The sequence below is a fragment of the Perognathus longimembris genome, chromosome 2 (assembly GCF_023159225.1).
Source record: "Perognathus longimembris pacificus isolate PPM17 chromosome 2, ASM2315922v1, whole genome shotgun sequence".
Lineage (NCBI taxonomy): Eukaryota > Metazoa > Chordata > Mammalia > Rodentia > Heteromyidae > Perognathus > Perognathus longimembris.
Window position 1 is genome coordinate 28,262,604 of NC_063162.1, and position 20,739 is coordinate 28,283,342.

The following is a 20,739-nucleotide window of genomic DNA, read 5'->3' on the forward strand; positions in this document are numbered from 1 at the left end:
TAAAGTATTTACAGTGGAACACATTTATATGCATAACTTCTAACATTTTAGAAAGCCTTATCTCTAAAACCTTGCATGCTTCAGATTACTATTTCTCATTTTCTGTCATACTTTACAATTACACTCATTGTTGGGATCTGGACGATCCCTTTCTCCCCCCACGGGGAGAATGGTAACCACAAACTCTATGAAAGAGCACTCAGCCTGGCCCTCCGCCAGCGGAAGGCCAAAGGCGTGCTCACATGGGCAAGCGCTAAGTTGAGGACAGGTTGCTGAAGCTTCCCCTCCCCCCAGTCCCCCCACATGTTACCGAGGGCGGAGGCGAAAAGGAAGGCATCAGGGACACGCTGCGGTGGTGGGAAGCGTCTCAAAGACTTTAATATGGAAGGGCACTTATATAGAAGTAATGGCGGGAAAGAAAGGGGGCTGGCCAAAGGACCAGTCATAGGCTAGGGACCACGTTCATCAAGTGACATCACGAAACTTCCTTTGTGGGCGGGACAACCCCATCATGGTGGCACGCACGTGTTCACCTCCCAAGGGGTGGAGGCCAGAAGGTGGGAGGGACTTCCATTGTCCCAAGGCTGGTGGAAGGGCAGCCTTTCCCAGGCCATAATAATCCCCAACAACTCATAGCCTAGGCCTTTATTCTTATTTTATGATGACCTTTGTTCCAAGGTCATTATCTTCTGCCTAACCAGTGCCATCACCTAAGAAGATTTCACCATGAGAAAGAGAATTAATAGCACAGGCAGAATATGGCATCTCCAGAAAGACAGGATGGCTGGGGATAAATAGTAAATACTGCTCTCTGCCTCCACCCCCTAAGCAAACCCATTAGGCCAGACACCTAGCTAATTAGGAGGCAGAGATCTGAGAATTATGGTTCAAAAGTCCAGGCAGGAAGTCCAGGAGACTCTCATTTCCAGTTAACCAGCAAAGAGCTGAAAGTGGAGGTATGTCTCAAGCACTAGCCTTGTGCAAAAATCTAAGGGAGAGTGCCCTTTCCCCCTTGAGTTTAAGCCACAAGATGAGCACAAAAAGAAGAAACAAAGCAAGAAAGAGAAAGCTACTGAAAATATTTGAATTTTGTTTTAACAAGAACACAATTGAGTAGGAAATGGTTCCTAGAACCCAAGCTTTAAAGAGCCACACCATGACATGGCAATCTGGTCAAGCTAATTCTGGCCAGATTCATGCAGGCAGCTGCATGTGAGAAGGAAATCTCTCCCATGATTTTTTGTTGTTGTTGTTCCTCTGCCTGGGCATCCTAAGTACTGGGATTATAATACAGCTTACCATATCCATTCAGTATTTCATTTTGTTTTTTCAGTCATTAATAGTTATTTGGCATGCTTTTGAATTGCAAAATATCACTGTTAAAATCCAAAGACAGGTTGAATAAACACTGGTATTTTTCTAGACAAAGATGCAAATCTTCTAAACCTCCTTAAATTATACCTTTTGGTATGCTGCAGGCACATGGTTCCAAGGAGATTATCACTGAAGAGAGACTGAGTGCTCAGGATGCATACAACGCAGTACTTATTGTATGATGGATACTACATTTACCTTTCCCATAATGCCATCCAACTTCTAGTAAAAAAAAAAAATCTTGACTCTGCCTAGGCATCAGTGGCTCATGACCATTGTCCTAGCTACTTAGGAGGCTGACATCTGAAGATCAAGGATCAAAGCCAGCCCAATTAGAAAAGTCTGTGAGACTCAATCTCCAATTAACCAACAAAAAAGTTTGGTTGAAGGAGTGGCTCTAGGTAGTAGAATGCCAGATGTAAGGTTTTTGGCATTTGTTTGGCTCCTTTGAAGGAAGTCTGAGCAAGTGCGAATATACTATACACACATTTTCCTGAAACAAACAAAAAACTGAAGTGTATCTGAACCCCACATCCCAAGTCAGTGGCATCAAGATAATCTTCCTCAGCCATCTTGGAAACACTGAAAATCAACAGCAGGACCAGGTCTACGGCCAGCAGCCCAGGGGTACTTAGGCATTTACAGATAAGTACCGTCTCTAACTGGATTCCCTTTTGATGATCCAGGAGAAGAGGAAGAAGAAGACCCAGGTGATGACAGATTGGATGGTCCGGGTAGGGTCCCTGGGCCCAAAGGACCAACAGGGACAATGACAGAAGCTCAGCTTGCTCGGAGGCTTGCTAAAGGCAAGAAGAGTCGGCGAATGCTGTCCAACAAGCCACAGGACTTCCAGGTAGACACAGACTGGGTGCTCTGCCTCTTTGTTCACCACCATATGGTCTGTCACTCAGCAATGACAGTGATGTGATGACAGGCCTATTCCCATAGGGAGTGGTTAGATGTTAGGCACCAACCCAACAAAAAAGCTCCCCTTCATGTAAGCAGAAGTGGGTATAGTCATACCCATGAGGCTCTTACAAGGAATATATCCAGCCTTCCCTCCCACTGGAGCTAGGCAAGAATTAATCAAACAATAAAAACACAGACATGGCAGTGTTCATAGCAATGGGACTGCCTTCGACCTCAGAGATGGTTCTAGAATGAAGGAGTGAGTCTATCACCAGAGCTTAGGAGTCAGAGCAGTGACCTCAGCCATGTCCCGCCTTTTCCAAACTACTTCTGAACTATTTCAACCTCCCAGCTGTTCTGGATTTCTAGAACCCAGTTTCCAAATGGGGAATGATGAGGGGTCACCCTTCCCAGACCAGGAGCACTAGCACAGGGACCAGCAAAGCTGCCCTGGACTGGTTTCAGCCATCTGGATGGCCTGAAGAGCTGAAGCTGCATCTGAAGCCCCTTTGCACCCCATGCTGGGGTAGGGTTGCTAACAATGCCCCTTTTGTGCTTGCAGATCCGAGTCAGAGTGATTGAGGGTCGCCAGCTAAGTGGAAACAACATAAGGCCCGTGGTCAAGGTCCATATCTGTGGCCAGACACACCGGACAAGGATCAAGAGGGGGAATAATCCATTTTTTGATGAGGTGAGTGGCTGGAGAATGGATGTCTCTGCTCTGTTAGTCTGTCCAGTGTTTCAGTGTTGAACATAGAGTTAAGAACCAACTGATCAGCTGACCTGAGTCATTCTGAAGTTATAAGAACTTTCCTTTAGATCCATTCCTTCTGATAAAGCACACGATGTCATCTACATCTATCTTTGCTCTTTTCTTTTTCTTCTTCTTCTTCCTTTTTTTTGGTATTGTGTCTACTGATAGTGAGGCACTGGGGCTTGAACTCAGGGCCTCATGATTCTTGCTTTGCCTTTTCTGCTCAAGGTTATGTCTGGAGCCATACCTCCACTTGCAGCATTTTGCTGGGTACATGAAGATAAGGATCTTGCAGATTTGTCTGCCTTGGGCTGGCTTCCAACCAGAATCCTTAGATCTCAGCGTTCTGAGTAGCTAGAATTACAGGGGTGAGCCACCAGCACCCAGCTAGTTATCTTTTTTGTTTAATCCTATGCCTGTTTTTCTATTAGTTATTTGATCTATAGGCATTTTCAATGTATTTATGACATGAAGCATTTGCTGGTTATTTATAATACTGGTAATGATGTCTTTTTTGTTTCAGGAAATTTTATTATATCTAGCATTTTATTTTTAAAAATTTTATCTTTATTGAAAAGATGTGTAGGAGGTTACAGTTATATAAGTAAGGTAATGATTACATTTGTTTTTGAAACAATGTTACCCCATCCTTCATTTTCTCCTGCTTACCCCTTCCTACTCCCCTTCTCCCCAAGTTGTAAGGTTGATATCCAACTTATTGTTCAGTGAGTATCATTGTTGTATTCGTTTGTCCTTTGACCTGCTGTTTCTGTGATTCCCTTTCCCTTCCTTTGGTCGAATAATCTTATATACAAGACACATGTCCTTGATAAACACAAATTTTTGTAGTTGCTTTACTGTGGTTTCATCTCAGATCCTCATGATTGCCAGGCTGGCATTCTACAACTGGGCCTACTACATCAGCCCACAAGTTTTTGGTGTGTGAGTGTGTGTGTGTGTGTGTGTGTGTGTGTGTACACCAGTACTGGAGCTTGAACTCAAAGCCTAGGCACTGTCCCTGCACATTTTTACTCACGGCTGGCACTCTACCACTTGAGCTCCACTTCTACTTTGGCTTTTTGAATTGGAGATAAGATTCTTATGGACTTTTCTGCCTGGGGTTGGCTGTGAACTACAATCCTTGTATCTCGGCCTCCTGAGTAGCTAGGATTACAGGTATGAACCACCTATATCCAGATTTCCAAATGTATTTCATGGGCATTTCATAAAAACTAGAGCTTTTCTTCAAGTGGTTAAAAATGGAAAAGGTGACAAATACCCCTAAAATGGTAAGGAACATGGTAAAAAGTCATGTTTATCATCTCAACCTTCTTGTGGATTTGAAATGTTTCTGAGTAAAAATTTGAAGAAAAGCATCTACTTTGAATAAATGCTAAATCTTTTTCCTTTAGGACTAACATGTATTGGGAAGATCTGTTGTAACCTTTGAATACCTAATATTCATCACTCAAGAATCCACCACCTGAAGCTTAGCTGTTGCAATGAATTAAACTGTTGACAACATTGACTAGTGAGACATTAATCAATTATTAGTGAAACATTAACTGATAATCTAATAGATTATTAAAGTTTTCTTTGAGAGCACTTTACTTGGAAAGATTAAAATACACTAGACCAAGGCAATGCATATAAAAAAAATAGTGAACTAAAAGAGCCCTCCAGGTCACACCAGCCTTAAGTACCTATCGTAGGAAGTCTGACAACATGAGCTAACCTTACATCTGTATTTCATCCCAAATGCATGATTTTGTTTAAATGCTACATTTGTTCCTTACTTCTTACTCCAATATGATGATGTGAGTTCACATGAAGCTTAAACTTCAGGGCCTGTCCATGGTCAAACTAACTTTGAAATGGGTTTTATATTTTTGTAGACAAGCTCCCAGCCTTGTTGCATCAGATCCTACCAAACCTGAACCACTTGTTAACATTCCACCATTCCCTCTATTGTTTCAACAGTTATTTTTCTACAATGTCCACATGACCCCTTCTGAACTGATGGATGAGATGGTCAGCATCCGGGTAAGTAGCAGGGTGAGAAGAGACTTGCTTACTAGCTGCCAGACAAAGGCAAACCTCCTTCTCACTCTTTTCCTTTCTTCCAGGTTTATAATTCCCATTCTCTGCGGGCAGATTGTCTGATGGGGGAATTCAAGGTAACAGCAGTCCACATCACCCAACTCACATGGAAAACTTTCATAATTACAGGGAATCTGGCCATGTCTCAGAGTATGCATTTTGGTGACATCTCAGCGTAGTGTTTAAAGAACCAACACCATGATCCTTGCTGAGGGCTGCTTGGGTCTTATCTACTCTCAAAGTATACTATTAACAGTGCCCCAAAGCAAGATGCTCTGCAGCTCCCACATCCGGGTCTTTGCCAGTGTCCCAACTGTGGGTAGAAGCAAACCTGTGGCCACAAAGGCAAGAACCTCCAACAGTTCCACTCACTAATGAACCCAGAGCTCCATTTACAGAACCAAAAGTTTTAAGTCTGAAGTATGAAAGGAAAACCAAATCAGGCAAGACAAGCGCCATGCTTTTCCAAGTAACTCTCACTGGAATTAAATAAATACTTCATTGATTCCTTCTCAGCAGTTCTATAGAGAATAAGCTGCTTCTCAAAAGTAGAATTCCAGTCACTAAAAGTCCTGGGTCAGAAAGAGCTGTATCATAGTTATGTGTTCCAAGGGAACTCGGTATCTCTGATGCTTATTTAGTATTTTCATCTGTAAAATGGGATCCTTGGGAAGGTTAAATGAAATAACTTATGAAGAGCACTTAGAAAAGTATCTGGCACAATGAATGCCTTCCCAAACAATGGTTATATTAATATTGGCATTAGCATTAGTGGAAGGAAGAAGAGTATTGGACAAAAGGTTAGGCTAGATTAATGAGTGTAATGATTAATGGTCCCAGTATATCTTGTACTTTCACATAGATAATAGGAAAGTCTCAAATGAATGTGGGTGTATTGGTTGCCCTACTTTCATAGTCCCTTCGAGCTTTAAGACTAGTTCATTGGGCTAGGAATGTGTCTTAGTGGTAGAGTGCTTGCCTAGCATGCATGAAGCCTTGGGTTTGATTCCTTAGTATCACATAAACAGAAAAAGCCAGAAGTGGTGCTGTGGCTCAAGTGGTAGAGTGCTAGCCATGAGCAAAAGAAGCTCAGGGACAGTGCCCAGGCCCTGAGTTCAAGACTTGGGACTGACAAAAAAAAGGACAAATTCATTCATTCAACAGTAAAGGATAGGGGGTCACACATGTGACATGTATTAGAGATACAGAGTGAGTAAGATAGGAATTTAAGTCTAGTTCAGAGAATTTAAGAACAAGAATGTTGTCTTTAAATATAATAATGTTTTCTTTAAAGCCACTAATCTGATTTTTTAAATCTGCATAATCTACTTTCAATTACTTTTTTCCCAGATCGATATTGGATTTGTGTATGATGAACCTGGTAAGTTTGTTATTTCTGTCAAAGTGTCAATCAAATCAGTTCCTTTTAACTCTGAGAAAGATTCTAGGAATCAAGAAAACCTTAAGACCAAGGAATCAAAGAAACAGAAGAACAAAAGAATAGAAAACCATCATTTTCTTTATGGGAGGGGATAGTTAGTGGGCATGAATAATAGTATCTTAATATGAATGTCTGTTTTCTTTAATCTTAGCATTCACAAGTTGATACTCTCTATGGTGAGAACATTTCAATCTTTTCAAGATCAAATTTTAACACTTGTCATGGAGCTTAAAGGGTTTCATTTGAGTCATATCAGGAGAGACAGATAGGGATGAGGTGAGTAGGTAAGATGCAAGTTTTACCTGCAGAAAAGAAGATATTATTCTACAGATTCATTTGTGGGGTTTGGTGTAAGGAATTGCTTGTTGTTCTTCTAGCAGATAAAATCACAGACCCACCTACAGGTCTTCAGAGCATCCTTGTCCTTCTGTTCTTTCATCATAGGTCATGCCATCATGAGGAAATGGCTTCTCCTCAATGACCCTGAAGATACCAGTTCAGGTGCTAAGGGTTACCTGAAAGTCAGCATGTTTATCCTGGGAACTGGAGATGAACCTCCTGTGAGTCCCTAAAGGTTCTACCTTTTGCTTTTTACACACCAAGAAAACATCAAGATGGAAGCAAATAGGCCATCAGTTGTGAAATGAAGCAGGACTTCCAGTTACCTCACTCCTGTAGTTCCTCTCATTCTTGAAAAGCTGTCCTTTTCTGATCATAGATGATCATTCTAGCTCACTTCTAGAGTCCATGAGTATTTAATTCAGGAAAGATATGTGTGTTTCTATGACTTCCTTGAATCTTTAGAAAGACTAATTTTGTCTACAAAGCAGGGCTTACTTATAGAACCAGGCATTGTTACCTGAAGGGTTTCTGGAAAATTGGGCTACAAACTGGGGCATAGAGAGTGGCCAGAGAGAAATTGGAAAAATGTCAGAACTGCATTTGTTCATGTCTCATAAAACTACAGTGTAAGGTGCGTCCCCCAAGAGCTCTATGCAGATGCACCCCTACCTCATTAAGTCTCCACCTAGTTACCTGGGTAACCAGCAGACCTGGAGGCAATTACCTCCCTCGTCCCTGAGGTCACATCTTAATCCACCTGGCCATACCCTCGTGCCCCTGCCATAGATAAGGCAGAGCTGGATGGGGGTCGCCCCTTCTCTCCCTTCTCTCTGGCCATGCATCATCTTGGCCACCAGCCAGCAGTTCAATAGTAAATTTTTCTCTCTTGCCTGAATACTGCATAGCGTTCTCCTTTACTGGCTACTTACTTTAAAAACCTAACATACAGAAGGACACAGAGTCCTATAAACATTTGTTTTGTAGAATAGTTTTGAGGTTGCAAGAAAGTTGATGACTGAACTCTTACACTGTAAACATGAAGACTCCAAATAGAAATGGTTGAGTCTAGAGGCATGGCTCAAGTTAGTAGAACACTAGCCAATGAGCAAAAGGAGCTGGTACCAAATTTGAGTTCCCAGTCTTGAACCTAATAGAAACAAAATTTTCATTACTTTCTGTTTACAAGCATCAATTTGGCTTTGTAGAAATGATGCTTTTCTATATACGTAAATTGAATTATATATATGCAAATTTAATCTTATGTCTTCAATAGCCTGAGAAAAGAGATCGTGATATCGACAGTGATGATGTAGAGAGCAATTTGTTACTGCCTGCTGGCATTGCCCTGCGGTGGGTGACCTTCTTGCTGAAAATCTACCGAGCAGAGGACATCCCACAGAGTATGTATGGATTTGCTCTGGGCCCCAGGTTTACCAGTTATCTGCATGATGGATGTGCTCAACTCATCATCTGAATACTGACTGGTGCTCCCTGCTGCACATCTTTCTGCTGAGAACGTCTTCGCAGGCTTATTTTAATTGTCTGGCTCCACTGAAAGCTTCTTGCCCAGCTGATTGGTTTCCGATCCATGTTCCTTCACCTGCTTTTGGCCTATTCTGCTCTATCCATTTTTTCCCCCTCTGTGTCTATCTTTTTCTTCTTCTAGACAATGCTAAAGAGAAGTGAGCAATAAGTACTCCTAACCTTTTTTTTTTTAATCCCAAATGAAGTCAAGCACTCTTGCCACTAGGCCATATTCCCAGCCCCAAAAGTAGAGTAAAGAAAATTTCAAAATCAAATAAATGTGTTTGATATTGACTATTAAAAAGCCAGTCTGGGCTTAGCAAGAAGCCAGCACTGACTAGTGAGACATTAATCAATTAATAGTGAAACATTAATTGATAATCTAATAGATTATCAAAATTTCCATTGAAAGCATTTTATTGGAAAGATTAAAATTAGAGTCAGTAGCTAGGTGCTGACTAGTAGCAACACATGCACATACAGAGGCAAGGGCCAATCATGGCATCTATACATCCTAGCTATTCTGGAATTGGAGATTGGGAAGATTGTGGTTCAAGGCCTGCTCAGGAAAAACATTAGGGAAACCTCATCTCAACCCATAAGCTAGGCATGTGGTGGCATGCATATGTCAACCCAGCCATGTAGGAAGCACAGGAAGGAGAATCTCTGATTAGCCTAGGCAAAAATAACTAAGATAATGAGAGCTAGGAGCCTGGGTTTGTCTGCTTCCTGCTGGTCTTGGGAATGGGGGAGCCTTCTGCAAGTCCCTGGAGGCTGCACCCACACACAGCCCATGCATCTCTTCAGAGCTGGCAGCTTTTCCTGGGATGCTTCCCCTTTTTAAGGCCCTGTCTATACTATCTTCCCATTCAGTACAGTGCATTATTGCTCCACTTGGTTGATTTTATCTACTTTTGAGTTTATCAAATCAAAGAGATCTGTTTGTGCTTGTGCTTGATTCCATGTATGGCTATGTTATTCATGATAGTGCTTCATTTTCTAGAATTTATTTTAAAAGTCAGCTTGTATTTTTTATCCTTTTGACCTAAAATACTTTCCTTCTTGCTTGCTCTCTCTCTCTCTCTCTCTCTCTCTCTCTCTCTCTCTCTCTCTCTCTTTCTCTCTCTCTCTCTCTCTCTCTCTCTTTATTTCTTTTTGCCAGTCCTGGGGCTTGAACTCAGGGCCTGAGCACTGTCCCTGGCTTCTTTTTGCTGTAGGCTAGCACTCTATCACTTGAGCCACAGCACCACTTCTGGCTTTTTCTATATATGTGGTGCTAGGGAATCAAACCCAGGGCTTCATGTACGTGAGACAAGCACTCTACCACTCAGCCATACTCCCAGCCCTAAAACACCTTTTCTAAACTGCAACCAAGCCAGAGGATACAAAATGGCCTCTTCCCTTGACTGCATGGACTTTCATCATTCTATTTTTTTTTCTTCCATAAATAAGCATTTCTCAACATAGTAATTTGTGGGCTTATTTTTTGTTGTTGATTTTTGAACTTTGCTGGGAGAAGACCTTTTCTGTCTTTGTTTCTCAAATGGGATTTCTCTGGTGCCTTTCTAGAACGATTCTTGCACACCTTTCCTCAAATGTAGGAGAACATTTTTACATTTTGGTGAAATGTTTCTACTCTTTGAAGATAACTGAACTTAATGCCTACTGTGTGCATGTTCTCTTCCAGTGGATGATGCTTTCTCACAGACTGTGAAGGAGATATTTGGTGGCACTGCAGATAAGAAAAACCTGGTGGACCCTTTCGTTGAAGTTGCCTTTGCTGGAAAAAAGGTTTGCACAGGATCTAAGTATACTTGCCTCTTAATGAAAATATTGCTTGCACTGAGCTTTCCTTTTGGTGAATTCCTGCTTGCTTTTTGTTAAAAATCACCCCCTGGTGAGCAGACTGTTCTTCAAGAACACAAATTTCATCTAAATCAAACACACCAAGTTTCTCCACAGCCTTATTCTCGAGTGGAAATCATGCATTAGAATCCATTAGAAAATTCAATCTTTTGGAAGATTAGAATAGAGAAAAGTCTGACTGTGTTATTGAAATTATTTCCAAGGTTCAAGTGCTATTTTAACCTTAGGCAAATTCCCAAGCCAGCCGCAATCATTCCAAGCCCTCGTGGGGCCCCACCCAGCCTGGTGACCTCATCTAATACTAATTCCCTCCCAAAGACTTCACTTCAAAATACCATGAACATACGAATTTAGGGATTGATTTTCCAACTCATGAACTTGTGGGAAGGACTGAAACCACACCACAGGCAACACACAAGCAAACCAGAAAGTGAATCATTTCAGATCATGCTTAGAGCTCTAAGAAATAGAGCAAGTGACAAGAGGTAATGGAGTGGTGTGTGTGTTTTAGTGTATAATAAGAAACTTTAACTCTTGCCTTATTATATTTACCTAATGTTAGACATCTGGCAATTGCAAACTAATGATGACATGGATAAATACAAATATTTAGTGCATGGAGAAAGCAAAGATTAGTATTTATACTGTGTCATATATTACCAAGTCATTATCAAGGAAAATTAAGCTTGAAGACTGAATGAAAGTTCAGTGATAGAAGATATACTTTGCATATGGAAGTCCCTAGATTATATCCCTAGCACCAAAATTAAAAGGAGGGAGGCAGGTTAGACAAAGTTTAACCTGGTTACTAAGCATATAACAATAAATAAACTACTAACACCATAACACTCTCTATATATGTATATGACAATTTTAGAAATTTGAAACTTCTGACCTCTACAATTTTGTTTTGATGATTTGCAGATGTGCACAAATATAATCGAGAAAAATGCAAACCCTGTGTGGAATCAAGTGGTCAATCTTCAGATCAAGGTTTGACTTCCTTTTCTTTTAGAAAAAGTGAGAGTACTCGCTTTTGTAGCTACTAAATAAATGGAGAAATAATTTTCTTTTTTTGTTTCATTTTAACAGTTCCCTTCGATGTGTGAAAAAATAAAACTAACAGTATATGACTGGTGAGTTGAAATAGACAAGTGTCTAGCCCCACATTAAAAAAATTGAATATTGAGATGTAGTGGACATTGCTCTAGATGGATTAACTTACTTTTTGATAGATTGGGTTTCTTTCTCTACTTACACACATACACGGAGTGTACTACATTATTTATAGTGGGCGTGGGTACATTTGTTCCCACAACATTCAAAGATTTAGGCAAGCACCTATACTGGAGAAACAGTACCTATCACTTAGTAACAACTCACACTTAGTATATATTCAATCACTACTTGAATTGGAGGGGAAATTCTCTCCCTATCCTAAACCCTCAGATAACTCATTATAATTGTTAAATTGTAATAATTAGTGTGAACATAATAAAATGCATATAATTATTTTATATATAATGTTGTACTCATAATGTCATGTGCTTCAAATTGATTAACTCATTTTATGGAAATAGTATTAAGCAGCCATAGGAAAATTCCTCCACCTTTCTATAATGTTTCAGTTTTGTAACTACAAAATGAATTGTCTAACTCAGCATTTCATTCTTTCTTCTTTTTTTGGCCAGTCCTGGGGTTTGAACTTAGGGCCTGGGCACTGTCCCTGGCTTCCTTTTGCTCAAGGCTAGCTAGCACTCTACCACTTGAGCCACAGTGCTAATTTCTGGCCTTTTCTGTACATGTGGTGCTGAGGAATAGAATCTAGGGCTTCATGCATGCTAGACAAGCACTCTACCACTAGGCCACATTCCCAGCCCCTACAAATGATTCTTAAGCACAATAAAGCTTGAGGCCCATTGCACTGGATGATTTCTGAGGTCTGGAGTATGTCCAATGCTGTCTTTATCATCATCATCATCATCATCATATGAATACAATGTATCTTGATCAGTGTCATCCTTTTTAATATCATATTATTATTACTTATTGAAATGAAAACTTATATTTATAGGCAGAGACCTTAACCTTTTCTTTGATGCAGGGACCGTCTTACCAAAAATGATGTTGTTGGAACAACATATTTATACCTCTCCAAAATTGCTGCCTCTGGTGGGGAAGTAGAAGGTACGTCACTTAGTAATTCTGGCACAAAACAGGATGCAAAATTTCTGGAGAAGGGACAAACGCAGAGGAGGGGCCATCTGGGAATAGGTATTGTTTCTCAAAAGGCAAATTTGATGAGCCTAGTAAACCATTGTTTCAGTGATGCCTAATAATAAGAGAAACAGCCAACAGTTCAGAGATCTTAGTGTTCTTACTCTCATCCAAAACCTCCTTATACATTTTGGATTATTTTTTATTTTTATTTTTTTGGCCAGTCCTGGGGCTTGGACTCAGGGCCTGAGCACTGTCCCTGGCTTCTTTTTGCTCAAGGCTAGCACTCTGCCACTTGAGCCACAGTGCCACTTCTGGCTATTTTCTGTATATGTGGTGCTGGGGAATTGAACCCAGGGCCTCATGTATACGAGGCAAGCACTCTTGCCACTAGGCCATATCCCCAGCCCCACATTTTGGATTATTGGTAGAACATTAACATTTTGATTTTAGAGTGCCCTATCTATTCTATCACAGAAGTCCACCCCAATACAGCAAGTCCCTTCTCAGCTGATTCCCTAGCAGGAATGAGGCCAGATACCAGTGAACCATGGAATACTGCTCAGATGCCATGTATTTTTGTTTTCACTCTAGCAGACATTGATAAGTCATGCATTTGGGGAAGGGGGTATTTTCCACACTTGAGACCTACCCACTGGTATCTAGCATTATGTTTTGGTGAATACGCCTCAAGCTGTAGTAAACAATGAAGGAAATAAATTAAGAAGATAAGAGGAAATGATTTAATGTTAACACATTAATACCAATAGTTTTATTTTGTACTGCCAAAACAAAAATTCTTGTAATTGCCAATAGGTAAAACATATATTTTTGTGTGCCAGGTTAAATAAGTCCTGAACACAGCCTGGGTACTGTCCTTTAACTTTGTTGTTCAAACTGGTGTTCTACCACTTGAGCCGTAACTCCTTTTCTGGCCTTTTGGTGGTTAATTGCAGAAAAGAGTCTCATGGACTTTTCTTCCCAGGCACAGACTTTTCTGACTGAGATTTCAGCTTCCTGAGTAGCTAGGATTACAGGCATGAGCCACTGGTATTCCACAGATTATACATACTGAATAAAGCTACAGAATTTGGGGGAGTTTTTGTCTTAAACTCTGAATCTTTTTTTTTTCTTTGCTAGTCCTGGGGCTTGAACTCAGGGCCTGAGCACTGTCCCTGGCCTCTTTTTGCTCAAGGCTAGCACTCTACCACTTGAGCCACAGCACCACTTCCAGCTTTTTCTGTACATGTGGTGCTGAGGAATCGAACCCAGGCCTTCATACATGCTAGGCAAGCACTCTACCACTAAGCTACATTCCCAGCCCCATAAGAAACTCCAGTTTCCATTAACTTCATCTTAAGAGATCTTAATAAGTTTTATTTTTTAAAATAACATTCATTTAAGTAGCAGTATGAATAAGATGTTACAGATATGGTGAAACAAATTATCAGTTTTTCTTCTTTGAGAAACTAGGAAGAAAGGCAATTATAAATCCTAGAAGAAACAAGAAGTGATCAGAAAACAATGTCATTGAAATATAAAGGCATATTACTTTAAGCAAATGGTGGAAGATAAACAAGAGAGTCCTTTCAAGTGTTCAGCACAGAGAGACACAGTGATTACATAATACTAGGGCTGTGACAAAGAAAATATAACCACAACCCTTTCTATTTCTCTGCAGAGAACAATATTTATGTAGTTGCTATAATGTAAGCACTATTTATTTTCTATTGTTATTAAACCTATGGTCCAAACTCTGAACATAATATAAATGTCATCATTCATTACAATATATAAAGTAGAAGCACAGAAATAGAGCTTAGAAATGGAAGAAGAAAATGGAGGTTAAAGGCAAGAATATTATAGCTTATAGAATCTTCTTATCAGATATACAGATATAATCACTTTGGGTTAAAGCACCAATAGAGAAGCTGCAGTCCTTGCTATTCATGAGGTTGACATCAGCCTGGGAAGAGAAGTTCATTAGATTCTTACCTTCAATTAACCAGCAAAAAAAGAAAGTGAAAGTATAGCTCAAGTGATAGAGCAGCAGCCTTGAGCAAAGAAGCTAAGCAAGAGCAAGAGGCTCTGAGTTCAAGTTCAATATGAGAGAATGAAAAGGAAGAAGGAAAGAAGCTAGTAGAGGCACTAAAAAGCATGCTTTAACTATATGAAATCATGATAAAATAACTAAAATCCATATTAGTAGTAGAAGTCATAATATATACAGATAAATTACTCAAGAAATATTAGTATAAGATTTTAGTTATGATGGAGGATTAAGTTTCAGCCCTGTGAGATCTTCTGCCCCTCAAATGCATTACCGGGTCTCAAAATAACAATGAAACAAAAGGAACAAACTGTGCTTTGAGTCACATAATATATGAATAACTTCAGGTGTTTTGCTTTTGGCCAAATTAACTTGAATTTTCTGGCTTTGATCCCAGCTAAGACAGCCATATGACAAATACCTTTTTTATATTGAAAGCATGAGATGTTGGTCTTGTCACCTGCCTCCTTTGGCTATGGGAAGCCAGCTTTTTTCATGCTTGGGTCTTTGGGCTAGTGAATTTGGGTTATTCAAGTGTAGGGGCTCTGCTGGTTGTCACAAAGCTTAGAGTCACATGAGATTTGCATTAATTCCCAAATTGTCCTGTGCCTGGGTGTAAATATGGAGTGCTACTTGTGTTGCTAAAGTACTTACCTGGAACCAGATTTGTGTCACTTTACAGTGTGTGTTTCACAATGCCCATGTTTCTCTTGTATTTTAACCAATCATTTTTGCTACATAGATCTCTCATCTTCGGGAACTGGGGCTGCATCGTATACAGGTTTATGCCTTGCAATTTTGCTACTAGAACTTTCTATCTACTATCATCTTACTAAGAATGTATTAATTGATTGCCTTAGAACCATTCCTTTAACATTTTGTTGGCCCAAAGGTAGTTTCACTAGCATCACAGTATTGTTGTGAGTATGGTGTGATTGTCCTGCATGGTGTGCTTCGAACCTGTTTGCTAACCAGCACTTGCTTATATGTTCATGTCTTCACCTAGATTCACACCATCTTGTTTAGCTTGAGCGCAGTACTTGCTTGTGAGATATAACAGTGTTTGCTATTGCTTATGTTCAGGAAGTAGAGATGTGAGGACATTAAATCAGTTGTGATGATTATGTTGAAAATCTTATTATTCGTTGATTTGAATAACATTCTCTTTTTGTAATACGTTTACCTGAGCTACCTGCTAAAAATGGTTTATTTAATATTCTACAATAAGATGAAATTCAGCAAGCCCAGCAGGGGTCTATAATTTTCACTAATATAACTAACTCATAGAATGGACAACGAACTTAATCTCATCCAGTTAACTAATAACTAATATTTTATTTTCATAGAATTTCTACAGAATATTTAAATCCTGAAATCTAATGATTGTGTTTGTCTCTCAGCAAATACAGGAGAAACAGAGGTGGGCTTTGTCCCAACATTTGGACCTTGTTACCTGAACCTTTATGGGAGCCCTAGGGAATACACTGGATTCCCAGACCCCTATGATGACCTAAACACAGGAAAGGTTAGTTTGTCCATTAAGGTTGATACTATCAGGCACTGGCTAATGTGATTCCTTTCTATCAAGGTAAGTATGTTTAGGGGGCATCCCCTTCCTCCTCATATAGATATTCACAATCTGACTGAAGAATATCTTGAAGGAGAGAACTCAGATTCCTCAAGTCATTGAGTGCCAGAATAGAAAAAGATCCTAGATGGGCTGGGAAGGTGGCTTAGTGGTAGAGTGTTTGCCTAGCATGCATGAAGCCTTGGGTTCGAGTCCTCAGCATCACATAAACAGAAAAGAAGTGGCACTGTGGCTCAATAGGTAGAGTCCTAGCCTTGAGCAAAAGGAAGCCAAGGACAGTGCTCCTGAGTCCCAATCCCCAGGACTGGCAAAAAAGAAAAAAAGAAAAAGATCCTAGAGGTCATCTAAAATGAGGGATGAAATAATCACACACACACACACACACACACACACACACACACACACACACACACACACACCCTAACTTGTACACTTCAGCAATCAATACTGACACTGTGCTACTTTGGAATTCTTGTCAATGCCAAGCTCCAGTGTCTGCAGAGACTTTGTTATACCTGATCTGGCCCACAGCCTTCATTACATAGATGAGAACACAGGGTCCTAGAGATGGGAAATGTCCAGAAGACAGTTGTGGAATTGGGGTCCCTCCCTTCCTCTTTAGGAGATTTGGTGCCAACACAGCTGGGTGTGGTGGGAGGAATACCCACACTTTCCCCTCATATTTCACTGACTCAGAACACCTTCTTCCATTATTTCCTGCTTACTCTGAGACTTGGCCCGGTTGCCTTGTCCATGGAGGCCTCCCTATTCTGAGAAGAGGAAATAAGGAGCTGAGTTAATATAGGTAAATGTAGAGCTTGCTGCTGAAGTAAGAAGAGGGAGACTTACAGCCCCATCACACTCCCTTCCCACCTTTCACCTGGCAGATGCAGAACATGCCTGCCTTCCTTCCTTCCTTCCTTCCTTCCTTCCTTCCTTCCTTCCTTCCTTCCTTCCTTCCTTCCTTCCTTCCTTCCTTCCTTCTTTCCCCTTCTTTCTTTCTTTTTTGCTGGTCCTGGGGCTTGAACTCAGAGCCCCAGGAGCTGTCCCTGAGCTTCTTTGTACTGATGGTTAGAGGTCTACCACTTGAGCCACAGCTCCACCCCTGGCATTTTCTGAGTAGTATATTGGAGACAAGAGTCTCATGGATTTTCCTGCCAGAGCTGGCTTTAAACCATGATCCTCAGATCTTGCCTCTTAAGTATCTAGGAGTACAGGCATGAGCCGACAGCATCCTACTAGAGCAGGGCTTCTTAAACTCTGTCCTCAGTCAGAGCTAGGATCCCTTTGGGCTCGAGCAGGATCTAGGAGGATCTCTTTGGTTTCCTTTCTAAAGGATCTTCCTTCAAAATGTAAAGATCTGAAATGCAGGGACAAAGGGTGAAAAATGCAGCAATGGTATTCACTGGACTGTGCTGGAAACTAATGATACAACTTGTGGGTGGAGATGAGAGGGAAAAATGGAAGAGAAGGGGTGACATCGTCAAAAAAGAAATATACTCTTTTCTTGACTTACATAATTGTAACCCTCTGTGTATCACCTTTCTAATAACAATAAAAGTTTTTTTAAAGTTCTGAAATCTATCTGTAAGAGTTGCTAACTGATTCATTTTGGAGGAACACTGGAGATACACACACACACACACACACACACACACACACACACACACGGTATATATGGTATATGGTGGTGATAATATTAGCCTAACTAGAAAGGCATTGTTATTTTTGCCATTGTCTACACCTAGAGGAATAACCCTATGTTCTTGCCTTGCAGGGAGAAGGAGTTGCTTACAGAGGCAGGATCTTGGTTGAATTAAGCACTTTCCTTGAAAAGACACCACCAGACAAGATGCTTGCGCCCATTTCAAATGATGACTTGTTGGTTGTTGAGGTAAATGTTCGAGTGTAACTCATGGTATGGAGAAAAGTATTGGAGAGCATTGGAGGTAGGATGGCCAGTACTAGACTGACCTTTAGGGGACACCCAAGGACTGAAGAGCTGTCTGGGATAAAATTGGACCTTCCCCATACCAGGTAACTGGTGCAACCTCTTAACATATCTATAGCAGCCCTCTGAGAGTAAGAAGGTTTGTTTCATCCTTTGAGATCTTAGTACTCTGTTGAAAACAGGCAAGAATAGAGATCCTTCCAAACTGAATGCGCTGAGAATGGGGGGTCATGAGAAGGTAGCTGCTCTAAGAGCTACCCCTCAAAAGTATAGGAGCCACCACTAGACATTTCCATGGTCACGAGCCGCTGTAATACTTCAGGCTTCACTATTTATTTTATTTTTATTGCTCATGGGACATGAGTTCAGGGCCTATACTCTGTTCCTGAGCCTTTCTGCTAAAGGCTAGCTTTCTACCACTTTGAGTCACGGCTCCAATTGGAGATAAGAGTTTCATACACTTGCCTGGCTGGGCTGGCTTCAAACCTCCATCCTCAGATCTCAGCCTCTTGAGTAGCTAGGATTACAGGCCCAAGCCACCGGTATGCTCAGCACGCAGCCATTCACTATTTACAGGGGCATGTTTACACAAGGCCCACAACAATTATGAGCACCCTTCCTTCCTAAAGCCAGAAAGTCTCCCTAGTTAACCTCCCTAACAATTTCTGAGAAACCCAGGTTGATGATTTTGGGTCCCACCAAGAATTAAGTCCTGGGGCTGGGGATATGGCCTAGTGGCAAGAGTGCTTGCCTCGTACACATGAGGCCCTGGGTTCGATTCCCCAGCACCACATATACAGAAAATGGCCAGAAGTGGCGCTGTGGCTCAAGTGGCAGAGCGCTAGCCTTGAGCAAGAAGAAGCTAGGGACAGTGCTCAGGCCCTGAGTCCAAGCCCCAGGACTGGCCAAAAAAAAAAAAAAAAAAAAAAGAATTAAGTCCTTTTTCATCTCCTCACCCTATTCCTCATCTCCCTCTCCCCCATATAAACATACAAATACTATCACTGTGCAATTAATACCATAATGCCCTTCTTAGATTTAACATGTGTGGTTTGACTATTCTTTGACTCCCCACCCCCCAGCAGTCCTGGGCTTAAACTCAGGGTGCGTGTAGTAACTCTAGAATGTGGTCGTGATCCTGTGCATTCATTCTGGAAAGGTCCTGTATCCTGGGTGGAGTGTAAATAACAAACATTTCAGTAGAGCTGGAGGAGCTGAAGCAAAAAGACCACTTGGTCTCCAAGAAGCCAAGAGCTCCTTGTCTTCCTGGAGCAGAGCTGACCTTGTTCAGGACCTGGCCCTGCAGGAAGCCCAACAGGGTCATTGCCTGGGGTTTCCACAGAAGGAATCGGGCTGATAGGGGAGGATCAAGTGTCCATAAACAGACCATTATTCGCACACCTGCTGACTTCCTAGTCTCTGCCCTTCTTTAGAAGAAGCTTTTTTTTTCTTTTTTTTTTTTTCCTGTTTATTTCTCTGTGGTCTGTTCTTTATGTCTTCCTCCTCCCTCATCTCTTGGTGTATGGCTTCACATAATCTAGGAGCGTTTTATGAACTTGCATTCCCCTTCCTGCACACCCAACATTTCCTTGAGGTATCTTATTGGTCTGGCTCATATTAAGCGCTGCTTGAAGCAGCACTTGCATTCTTCCACAAGCTCAGCCAATTATCTGCAGACCTTTAGTAAACAGACCTAAGAAGGCAAGTTGGGAGACTTTCTTTGGCTCTTGTCTCCCTTCTTGGCTTCTGTACCACTTCTTTAAGTTCCATGCCTCCTTGAAACAGTTACCCACTTCAGAATCTGGCTTGACAGACATTACTTTCTTTCCCAAACTCACCTCTGAAACTTCTCCACCTTCTGCCTCTACAGAATGCCCAGGTCAGTCTAGAGCCCCAAGGATACACCATCAAAAAGACTTCCTTCTGGACTCCATAGACTAATTTATACTCTTTAACTTTCACTGGCTGCCTCAGTTTTGCCCCAGGGCTACTAAGGGAGGAACCAGAACAAAAGCTGAGGATCTGGTTTTTTTGTTTTTCTACACAGCACTTATTGTTCCTCTCACCTCTCTGTGCCCTGGGGGCCAAGAGGAAGTGGTAAAGGGCTGGCACTCCCAGAATTCTCTGCTGCCCTAATCAGAAAGTCCAGGCTCTGTGACCAGGGAGGAGGTAGAATTGCAAAGTCTTGACTTGCGAAGTAGTCTAAAGGGTGCTCAATCTTCAGCAATTTGCTAACAGTGTACCCTACTCTGTTGGGTGTCATGATCTCCAAACCCCCAAATTTCTTTTCAGATCTCACACTTTCCAGGGAGAGGGTCCTATCAGGGTCCTTGTGGGTAACTGAAAATAAGAACATGCTAGGATTTTCTTTGGAATCCTGCTCCCTGTGGAGGTGTTTGGGGGGCCCAGTGGACCCCATCTTGGACAACATTTCCATGCCCAACCCCAGCCTTCTTATGAACTCTTTCTGCCCCCTGATTTAATAGATGGCTCTGGCTTAAACACTGATCATTTTCTTCTGGGCCCTATCTCAGGACCTTCATCATGTTTCCTATTTTTAGATCTTTCTCTTCTATCATACTAAGTGGTTTATAAAGAAGAAGGATATTATGTGTAATTTCTG

At 41.2% G+C, this 20,739-nt stretch overlaps 1 protein-coding gene across 5 annotated transcripts in view; it reads left to right on the forward strand.

The window, feature by feature from the left end:
• The window catches only part of Myof (myoferlin), a 137,240-nt gene that overhangs the window by 41,796 nt on the left and 74,705 nt on the right, over positions 1–20,739 (forward strand). For 3 of the 5 annotated variants that reach the window (XM_048338680.1, XM_048338683.1, XM_048338682.1), the window contains exons 6-19: positions 2,061–2,227; positions 2,846–2,974; positions 5,018–5,080; positions 5,164–5,214; positions 6,488–6,518; positions 7,023–7,138; positions 8,194–8,320; positions 10,132–10,235; positions 11,235–11,303; positions 11,403–11,446; positions 12,415–12,497; positions 15,320–15,358; positions 15,978–16,102; positions 17,943–18,059. In XM_048338680.1, the coding sequence (XP_048194637.1) occupies positions 2,061–2,227; positions 2,846–2,974; positions 5,018–5,080; positions 5,164–5,214; positions 6,488–6,518; positions 7,023–7,138; positions 8,194–8,320; positions 10,132–10,235; positions 11,235–11,303; positions 11,403–11,446; positions 12,415–12,497; positions 15,320–15,358; positions 15,978–16,102; positions 17,943–18,059 (1,265 nt within the window). The remainder of the gene's footprint in view (positions 1–2,060; positions 2,228–2,845; positions 2,975–5,017; positions 5,081–5,163; positions 5,215–6,487; positions 6,519–7,022; positions 7,139–8,193; positions 8,321–10,131; positions 10,236–11,234; positions 11,304–11,402; positions 11,447–12,414; positions 12,498–15,319; positions 15,359–15,977; positions 16,103–17,942; positions 18,060–20,739) is intronic. The other 2 variants (XM_048338681.1, XM_048338684.1) reach the window with 1 other exon arrangement.